Source organism: Colobus angolensis, unplaced genomic scaffold (genome assembly GCF_000951035.1).
Source record: "Colobus angolensis palliatus isolate OR3802 unplaced genomic scaffold, Cang.pa_1.0 Scaffold80, whole genome shotgun sequence".
In the NCBI taxonomy this organism is placed as follows: domain Eukaryota; kingdom Metazoa; phylum Chordata; class Mammalia; order Primates; family Cercopithecidae; genus Colobus; species Colobus angolensis.
In genome coordinates, this window is record NW_012121821.1 from 7624930 (window position 1) to 7635841 (window position 10912).

A 10912-nucleotide genomic window follows, 5' to 3' on the forward strand; every position below is an offset into this window, starting at 1 on the left:
AACACAAAGTTGGGAAGAACTTTGTGTACAAAACTTTTGTGTATATGTGTACAATCTGCTCAGCAAGTCGGTGTGAGCCAAATACAGCCCACCACTGAGAGGAGGCATGAAGGAGCATTCTGGTGTGCTAGAAATATTCTGTATCTTCTTTTTTTTTTTTTTTTTGGAGATGGGGGCCTCACTATTATTCAGGCTGGTCTCAAACTCCTGGGGTCAAGAGACTCTACTATCTCAGCTTCCCAAGTAGCTGAGCTTACAGGCATGAGCCACTGTGCCCAGCTCTGATCTTAGTCCTTACACAGATGTACACATATTCACAGAGCTATACATTAAGAATTATCGACTTTATTGTCTGTATATTAGACTTCTATAAAAAGCAAAAATGTTAAATATTTCTGAGAACTAGAAAGAAAAACATGTTATAACTGTCGTGTCTGAGAGGAAGATCCAGATGGGTACCAGAGAAGCAATGGCTGGGTGTTGGGCACTCAGACCTTTCTGTTCCTACAATAGACACGCAGCAAAAGAGAGATACTGTTAGTAGTTGTGACATAAATAGAAAAGAGATGGTGACTCTTTTACCTGGATCATTTTAGACTTGATTCAATCGTATCACCAATGGTTGATACATCACATAAAAGAGTATCATTTCTGAAAAACCCCAGATCCACTGTCTTAACTCTCTGTGGCCCTGTCAGCTTGGAGATGATTATTCCACTGGGTGGCTCCAGAAGAACATTTTAAGCACTGTACCGCCTGAACACAAGGACCAGACATAGAAAAGCACCAACATAAACAGTTACTTTTATTTTGAGTAAAAATACACATTCATATCATTTTCCCTTATATCCCTCAAACCTTAAATATGTTCAATATGTCTAGAAGGTATCTGTGGTCTAGCTAGCTGAGACATTTTAAAAAGACAGCTGCTCCTGACTTATATAGCACTTACATATTTAAATTTACAAAGCCAAAGCAACATTTTAAAGGGGTTTGACTGGCGATAGCTTGACACATCCACAGATTCATTTGTTCCCAATCTGGCAATACAGGACCATAGAAAACACCAAACCCAGTATCTAGAGAACAAAATAAGAGGATTAACGTGGAATTTAAGGGAAAACACTGGACACATTATAAATAAACAGAAAGAACATTATATATGAAAAGATTTTGTATACTGACAGTTCCAATCCGATCTAAGTCATCTCTCTTGGAAAATTAGAGGTTCCAATGGGACAAAAGAGCACCGCAAACGCTAAGTTTTTTTGTGTTTTAATCAGCATTTTTTAGCTGGCCAATCAGCCTCTCTCTAACTGGCCCTATATAACCGCACAGTAGCAGCTGCCACCAGAAGACCCACTCCCTTTCCTGGAACACACACATTCTTCTGCAGAGCGTCTCCTCTGGAGCACTGGGGATCTCAGGTCCCTGGGGGCTAAATATACATACTGCTTCCATAAAAAGGTTATTATCGTCTGGTTTAAATCATCTGCATAAAAATCAAGGAGTCTAGAATTTTTCCTGCTGTAGTTTTAGGCATTTTCAGGAGGAATAAAAAAATGAAGTAACTCTTTTTTAAAAAAAGCTTCTAAACTATGGGGAATAGCTTAATTCAGGAATTTCTTTTGAAGTGAAAAAGCACAACTGAAAATCTGGGGCATAATTTCCATCTCAAGTGGCTCTCCCAAGAATGAGGGACCCCAAAATTTGCTCTAATTGGCTCTACAGTTGGTGACTTACACGCTATGTCTTTGACGTAGAAATGATAGACAGGACCTGTGTGCACTACCAATAGAAAGTTTCCTTCTCCACCAGCCCCCTTTGAAGGGAGGACGGAGGAGGGCAAAGTGCCATTTGTGCTGAGTCAACTTAAATGCTTCTACTGTGTTGAGACTTTCTGCTTACTAACACTTCACTGGAAATGTAATTCAAATGAGAACTGCTAACCAATACTTCTTCCTTCTTAAAATGGTTGACACCAATTCTCTGCAAAAGTAATAATTTCCATTCAAAATATTCTACAATTCAAGACTGAAATTTAGTCTTTTTGCCTTGATGCTGAGCCTTAAGTCTGTGGGACAAGTATCAAGAAAGAACTTTTTTTAATGGGAAAAAATAATGGGATAAGACAACTATCATCTTTCACTGCTATATCCTTGAAATAGAAGCCCACCATTTATCAGCAGACTAGACAGTTAATATCACACTTTCTTGCATTTCATTGTCCCTGAAAAAAACATTTATCATTGTTCAAAAGAATAGCACACAATTAAAAGAGATTCGTCATTTTATAATGTATGCCAAGACTCATGATAAATTTGCTAAGAGGTATGCAGCAGTCTAAAAACATGTAAAATTACCATTTTTCTTATAACTGCTTTATTTCTAGGACCTCCTGTTGGGATAACTTCTATCCTACAAAGTGATGGCTCTCAGTGTGTAGTTTTTCTTTTTTTATTAAAGCAAGGAAAGTGCTGATCATTTTTTGTGCTTGTAAGTTGCTATAGTCAAATGAGGAAAGATATGATAGTCTGGTTGTTTTAAGCTAGAATAATGAGAATTCCAAAAATGTCTATAGATAAATTTTTCTTGCAGAATAAGGTATTTTGCATAATTTTTAGCATTCAATGTGAGAAGAATCCTTTAGGTATATAATCTTAACAGAGCTTTGGAAACAAATATTGGCCCATCTCACTAAAACCTATGCCTAAACATACTAACATAAGGTCTAAATATGGGACAGTCTTTTTTTATATGATATTTTTCTGTGGAGATAATCTGAACATATTTTCTGCAGGAAGATATTTGCTTCTGTTTTCTTAAAAGTATTTTTTAGAGGAGATTTTCTGTTTTTGTATCTTTGTGTTTTTTTTTAATTTGAACTTTGGAAACAAAGAAGGGAGATAGGCCTAAGTCAAAGAGCAATAGAAAACTTGGACTAATGACTGTAACTATAAGATGAGCTATAAAATGCTTTTTTTGGGATACATAATTTATAGACTGGGTATCAGAAGACTTTTTCAATCTACTTTTTGAATAAAGGAAGATGGAATATAAAATGATTTGCTTCCCTTTAAAAGAGGGAGGGTAGGTTTTAGATTGAGGAACTGAACAACAATTTTAAAAAGTTCAGTAACTTGAACCAACTCTTTATCATATCTGCAGATAGTCTAGAAATCACAATTAATTTGGTCTAATTCAAAAACGGTTATGTTTTATGATAGTACCACAAACACTTCATACCTATAAATTACTGTATAGAATGTTTGTATTAAGCTATTTTTCTCTCAATATGTCTTTAGAAGAACCAATAAAATATTTAAACATGTAATTAATACATGGAATATACCAATTTCATAAAATACTGAAATGCATTAATCTTTTTGTAATCTTATTTTCCACTAGATGTATTTAAATTCTTGAAAATGCCTTTGACTATGACCCAAAGTATTTCATCAATCTCCCCAATCAAGTATGTCCTTACTTTTTCTGGTTTTGTTAACTGAGGAGCATCTGTGATTTGAGCTAGTGATAGTCAATTGTCAAAACTTGAGTTTAACATGAAATATAACTCTTATATTAAATATCTCATTTAAAACATGCTGTCTCATACATTTAAATCATTCATTTAAAATCACTAATGATTCATTTAAATCATTCATTTATTACTCATCTTCATGGCCATTAGTCCTTATTTCTAAATTAGCATAAACTCAGAATACAAAGCAGAGAAACAAAATACATCTTACAAAATGCAGAATCAAGAGAAATAGACCTAATCCATAGCACTATTTGACTCTGAACATATATCAGACCTAAAGAAAGATAGCCATAACCTACCACCAAAGAATGCTTCATATTTATACCTATTCATTTGGACGACAAGAAAGTAATAACCCACAGTTTTATTTGCTGCTAATAGTCCCTAACCGTTCTCTAACAGTTGCCTGGGAAATTCCACCAGCAAACTAAAGAACCACATAGGACACCAAATTGCTTCATTCTCAGTTAAAATTTCTTTCTGGCAATGTGGCACGAGTAAGAGGTAGAAAATTACCAGAAAGCCCAAGGAGTACCTTGCACAGCATTCCATGAGCATGAAGCACAAGTCACTCAGTGGAGCTAACCAGCTCTCACAGGCATTAACCAGGGAGATACTTCATATTATTAACATTCTTGCTAATGTCCTGGAATAGGATTGTGAGTGAATTTGATCTACTTGATATCAAAATTACCCAAGATCTGGGATGATTCCAAAATGCTTCTCTGAAGCAGTTTTAATTCATATTCTTGGCAAATTTAGGTCATGTGAAAAGTATCTTTCAGGTGTTTTTTTTTTTTTTTAAAAAAAAAAAACAAAAAAAAAAACATGCCAAGAAAGTTCATCAAGACAAAAATCCTATGTGGGATATTTTTCCAACATCAATAATTAAAGTGATGAAAGTAATATATAAGCCTCAATTTTCCTTGAAAATTTCTCCAAGTGAGTCAACAGTACTTAAGCTGAGGATATCAGAAGTAATTACTTCTACTTTTTAGAACTTCTTGGATTTCTCTAGAATGTAATAATAAGTAACAAGAAAACAGCTTCTCACACTCTTGAGTTCAGTTTTTATTTTGTTTCAAAATCAAGATGAGAAATAAGAAATTGTAAAGGTCGTATTTTGCTTTGTTTGGTGCTTTTTCTTCTAATTTTGTAACCCCTGTGCTAGTTTTCAGTGGGAAAAAGATACCTGGCACTAAGAATTATGAGAAAATTAGTTATATCTTTTTCCCGGTACAGAGGTCATTCAAAAGCAAGAGTCTCAGCCCTGCTCACTTCCTAAGACGGGAATCTCCTCCTCAGACTCAGGCTGACTGAGGGAGATGATGAGCCTTTAGCATCCAGTGCTTTTCTAAAGCATCTGTGTTTTTTTATGGTTGTTGTGTTTGTTTGTTTACCATCAATATTTCTTAAAATTAATGAACAAGCAAGAGAATAAAAGAGTCAATAATACAAGATTATACTGTACCTCAATAACTGCCAGTCCAAATGCTATTCCAATAACTATTATCAAATTTTTCACCAAGAAGTCTCTTATGGAAGAAATACAGGGCTGTTAAAAAAAAAACAAAAACAAAACATTAAAAGTTACCTCAGAAAAATTCGACCTTATATTAGTCAAAATTTTTATTCTTTTGTTTGACTTTTTACATTGCTAACAAGAAAAACACTTAACAACAAGGAACTGGGTTATTCCTTCCACTCCCTGCTTCACCCTTGCTCCAAAAGGTTGTAACTGTTGTGGTTTTTTTATACATTAAAAAGCAACTGAGGAACAAAATTTTGCTTGACTGCTTAATTGATTAATCTAGGGATTAATAATTATAAATGATTTTTCACCAACATATCCTCAAGTGATAGATTTTATAATTTATACTATAAATTTTATAGTTGATAAAGCTATACATTTTATAACATAAAAGTATAAATGATAATTTTATCTTAACTTTATTCATTTTAGAGCCGATACCACTTTGACTAAGGATGTTTTAGGTTTGTAATCTACAACAGAAAGGTTCCTGGTTGAGATTTTAGCTAATAATATTGCAAATTTTCATTTTTAAAACAAGGTATTTCCTTTTTTTTTTTTTCTTTGAGACAGGGTCTCCCTCCATCACTGAAGCTGAAGTGCTGAGGCGTGATCTTGGCTCACTGCAGCCTTGACTTCCTGGGCTCAAGTGATCCTCCCACCTAAGCCTCCCAAGTAGCTCAGACTGCAGGCATGTGCCACCATGCCTGGCTAATTTTTGTTGTGTTTTGTAGAGACAGGGTTTTGCCATGTTGCCCAGGCTTGTCTTGAACTCCCGGGCTCAAGCAATCCACCCACCTCAGCCTCTGAAAGTGTGGGGATAACAGGCTTGAGGTCACTGCCGCCAGAAAAAAAAAACAAGACATTTTCAAAATCCCTTAATATTTATCAGGACTATTTTTATCTTAAAAAGAAAAAACTTACTATGTCTATCATTATGCCATTACTTTAGATAAAAAAGAGAATTTAGGAAGTTGCCTCTCTGCTACATTTTTGAAATGTATACAATCCAGCATGTGTTTTCATGCTTAAAACATTTTGGACTAGACCTAGTAACTTCAAGAATTGTAAATTACGGGAAGAATTTTTAAAATGGAATAAGACCACACAATATAATAGTGTTATTTTTGTACTGCCCTGAAATATATTATGCCTTGGATGGTCATATATATGCAAAGGGCCAACAAAATATTGCTATTTGTTAAATAAAATAAAAGTTCTCCAGAAGGCTAAGTCATCTTTTCCCCTTCATTCCTGACTGTAATGAGTTTCTCCATTCACCTTTAACCCAAAGTGGTAAACATTCAAGGAAATTATTATGTCATTTAGGTTAACGATGACATTAATGATTATATCTACTGAGTCACATTCATTATGTTTCAGGGGTTTTTCTCTTCCTCTTCCCCTAAGATAATGAGGTTATCTTGGCAAAAGGAAGAGAAAAAAAAAGAAATGTGAATTATGGCCATTCCATATTTTTCATTTTACCAGACTTCTTGCAACTTACACATGGCAGATGGAAGTATTTTATGAATTTACAACCTTTCTTTAGGGAAACTGGTGTAGCTATCAGCCTATATTCAGCAGAATTATGTGTGAACTTACAGAAACTATCTAGTAGTGTTTTTAGGATAGTTCCAGGGGGTTTTTCAGAATCTCTCTTGAGGAAAAACATCTTTGAGTTGAATTTGAACAGGAGACAAATAGCAATCTGCAATTGAATTTACTGATTTCCTCATTATCCTAAGTGGAAACTCTCTTCATTTACATTATATTTATTTCCCCTTTTCCTTGTAAATATTATGTCACTAACATTAGGTAGGGAGGAGGGGAGCAGGGAGAATATAAAACGTAAGAATCAAACTTTTTGTAGGAATATTATTGTGACAAGGAAAAACGCAGTATATAACACTGTAGTCTGGTAGATTACTTATTGAGTTATTTTAAATCTTAGTGACATACTTTAAGTATTAATGACAGCAATTCCCCTTCATGGAGGAGCCTCTTTAATTTTGATAAGATCAGTGAAAAAGATAAATAGTCAAGGAGAGGATAGTTTCCCCTGAGATACTTTCTACTTCCTTTTATAAATTAATGTCAGTAGCAGTTACTAAATCAAAACAATTCTAGATTGAAAATAATCTTTGGGTATTACAAATATTAAGATTAATTCATTGTGAATTTTTAGTGGCTTTTAATGTATCTGCCTCTCAACTAGATTGTAATCTCCTAGAGGATTCAGAGGCATGTCTAACCCTAGCAAGGTTCCATCTGACATGTAGTAGGCACTGAAGAATAACAGCAAATAAGTGAAATACTAATATCAATTGTTATTTTTGAACACATTTTTTTCTAAGCAGAAGGAACAACTGACGAAGGGACAGATGTCATATTCTTCATGAAGCCATATCCGGAACCCCACAGACTAAGTGAGATGGGGTCCCATAACACCTTGCGCCTATCTCTATCCATGAAATACTAGTAGACCATTGGATTGAAGTTGCCTAATTATCTTTCTCTCTTCCTTATTTAAGCATCAGCTCCATGAGTGCAGACATTGTGCTCTGTTCAGGAATGAATTTCCAGTGACTGGTAGAAGGCTTGGTGCATAGAAGGTGGTCAATAAGTATTTGATGACTTGATCAATAAGAAGAACTAGGACACCCACATACTGACATTCACAAGTCGCATAAATATGACCTCTACAACACATAAAAGATTAACCTGTCTTTTTTAATTGACTTTAAATGTTCAAGGTAACTTCTCAATTGCAGCAATAACTAGGTAAATTGGTAGCTGTCAATAACATAGAGAACCTAAACCCTTAAACATATTGGGAAGGACTTGGAGTTCTTTTTTTAAATTTTGAGAAAGAAGAAACCTCATTTCTTGAGAAAAGGAAATTTGATCAGAAAACAAAAAACATTGACTTTGAAAATTAAAGTGAAAGTATTGTTTTCTAGAAGTCATGTTAAAGTAGGAAAAAATAAAGGAGAGTAATGATTAAGATGACCAAAGAGAGGACAAAATAAACTTTTATGTTAGTTTGTACTTTGCCTCCCATTGCAGCAGAATGCTTCTTTGACCTATTAAGAGTGGACTTAAATGATGCCAGACTCATAGAATAAATGAAGTCTATCTGCTTTTATCTTTAAATAAGGATTTTTTTTAATTCGGGAAATTTCTGAGATTTTTATATCATGATTCCCACTGTACTTGATACATTTTAATTTTTTGTAGGGACTTTAATTGTGAAAAGAAAGTAACAGAATTGCTTATTTTATCAAATGTGATTTAGTTCTCACCTCTTGGTAAACTAGTTTTCCATTATAGTTGGTGCATGGTCTCTGCGTATCTAGACATTCACATAAGTTGGGATATTGTTGAAAATTATTTCCCCAATCAGCAGCTCCGTTGATCAAACCACAGCATTTAAACTATTTGATAAAGGGTAGAATGAGAAGCAGTCAGTAAGAAGATTAAAAACATTGGCAATACATTAAATTATAATCTTCTGAAATCATTATTAAAATGGTTATTATGCTAAAATACCATGTAAGTCATCTTTCACCTTTCCCTATATAGAAGTAAAAATTAAGGATTTTTTCATTTTGATCTTTACATTAATGATGGAAAAATGGAGTTGCAGACTCAAAAATCTGAAGAAGTTGGGAAGATGAAAAACTCACCTACTAGTTTTTTTGTTTGTTTGTTTGTTTGAGATGGAGTCTTGCTCTGTCATCAGGCTGGAGTGCAGTGGCACGATCTTGGCTCACTGCAACCTCCAACTCCCTGGATCAGGCGATTCTCCTACCTCAGCCTCCCAAGTAGCTGAGATTACAGGCATGCACCACCATGCCCAGCTAATTTTTGTATTTTTAGTAAAGACTGGGTTTTACCATGTTGGCCAGGATGGTCTCAATCTCCTGACCTCGTGATCTGCCCACCTCAGACTCCCAAAGTGTTGGGATTACAGGCATGAGCCACCGTGCCCAGGCTCACCTATTAGTTTTTAATGACAAAAGAGAGTCAGCTCTATGTAACTTAGATATTGTCAAAAAGGTTTCCAAAGAATTCACAAGAGAGTCAAAGAATTGTTGCTCAAAAGAGACGTGAAGTTTTAAAAGTGAAATTTCCACTCCATGATCTCTGATCACTTTTGAAAGAGAGGAGGAAAAAGATGAGAGATATTGCAAAGACCAAAATAGATGCTCAAGGAGTCTCCCATAAGATTGAATTTTATGAACGTCTTTAAAATATGGGACGGAACACAAGTGAAAAATCAAGCTCTTAGAATGTCAGGAAAGTTATAGCCCCAGAATAAACTGATTCATGGAAAAAACACTAAAAAAGAGAGGAAGGAGGGTTCATAGCCATGTTTCAGGAAGAAAAACAAGGAAATGATAACCCCAAGAATCAGGGCATGTGGCACATAATATTATTTGATAGGAGAAAGAAAGATAATTATCCCTCATCTTGCTTCCATCTGCTCTATTAGAGGGAAAACACTTCATGTAGAAATGGGAGGAAAAAAATGGCTGAAAACAACAGAACCAAGACTGAGTGGTTTTCCCAGCTCTGATACATTGCAATGCCAAGATACTGAAAGAATTTTCATTTACCAGGCAGGTAATCATGTTTATTGCCCACATTAATTTAACTTCTGTGTCAAAGTTTGTTCATTTGTAAAATACAGATAATAACAGTTGCTAATAATAGCATTTAATTTGCAGAATTATCATAAAGATAAACATGAGAAAATCCATGTAAAGATAAGAACTCCCAGGTTGAAGAAAGCACTCAATAATGCATTTGCTTTTATTGTTTTTGTTTTCATTGTTTGCTGTTGGTGTTGTTTCTGTTATGCTCTTACAGGAACATGATCTGTTCAGCATTGTTATCAATGATTTGAATAAATAGAAAAAATATCTTTCCAATTCTGTAGTTTATGTAGAACTAGGAGTGATGATTAATATCCTGGAGAACAGTCAAATTTCAAAGATAGTTTAAATAACAGAGATAAACTAACAAATTCAACTGAGGCAGATATGAAGTCTTATACTTAGGTCCAAAGACTGAGTTACACAAAAACATTACTCAACAGATGTTTATATGACAGAGAGCTGGAAATGTCAGTTTGTTTCAAGGTCAGTACTAGCAAGCAGGGTGCTCTTGAAACAACCTCCTTTCCTGTTCCCATGGTAGACATGATTGTTTATTCTTTCTGATTACATAATCTTGAGTAGTATTAACTGATACAGATACCCTCTGTCAAATGTAAAGTAAGTTCCACTATAAAATTTATATTCTCACTTACAGATCAGTTCATATTTGAAATATGGTAGACCTCAGGGCTCCTTAGGGAGGCATAAAGACATACTCACAGATGAGAGGGTAGAAGTGAGGAAGGTTAAAACTTGTCACGATATCAAGTCACTACATCAGAGATAGGAGCAGTTAAAGAAGAAGCTGGTCAGGACTTGTTGAAAGTGATGTAACAGCTGGATGAAAAAGTCAGTATGCACTGAATGATACAACACTCCTAGACAAATGATAATGAGCAAGAATCCAAAAGGGGTGCATTCCATCAGTATGTTGACAGGGAATTTTGGTGGGAAATCCCTGAAATCCAAAGATAAAGTCACTCAGCATCTGTAGCTTTTGTCAATGTGTTATGGGACCCCAGGTCATCCAGCCAGGGTTTGTGGTGGTAGGATTCTTTTCCCAAAGAAGCATAACTTATAAAAGAGAGCATAATGGAGAAGGAGGAGGAGGAGGAGGAGGAGGAGGAGGAGAAGGAGGAGGAGGAAGAAGAAGAGGAAGAAGAAGAAGAAGGA

At 34.9% G+C, this 10912-nt stretch overlaps 1 protein-coding gene across 4 annotated transcripts in view; it reads right to left on the reverse strand.

Moving 5' to 3' along the window:
- Window positions 1–786: 786 nt before the first annotated feature.
- Window positions 787–10912, reverse strand: part of TSPAN8 (tetraspanin 8) — a 31554-nt gene continuing 21428 nt past the window's right edge. For 3 of the 4 annotated variants that reach the window (XM_011929334.1, XM_011929333.1, XM_011929332.1), the window contains 3 exons: window positions 8381–8512; window positions 5016–5099; window positions 787–1079 (listed from right to left, as the gene is read on the reverse strand). In XM_011929334.1, coding sequence (XP_011784724.1) covers window positions 1026–1079; window positions 5016–5099; window positions 8381–8512 — 270 coding nt within the window. In that variant the 3' untranslated portion in view covers window positions 787–1025. The remainder of the gene's footprint in view (window positions 1080–5015; window positions 5100–8380; window positions 8513–10912) is intronic. The other variant, XR_001000383.1, reaches the window with a different exon arrangement.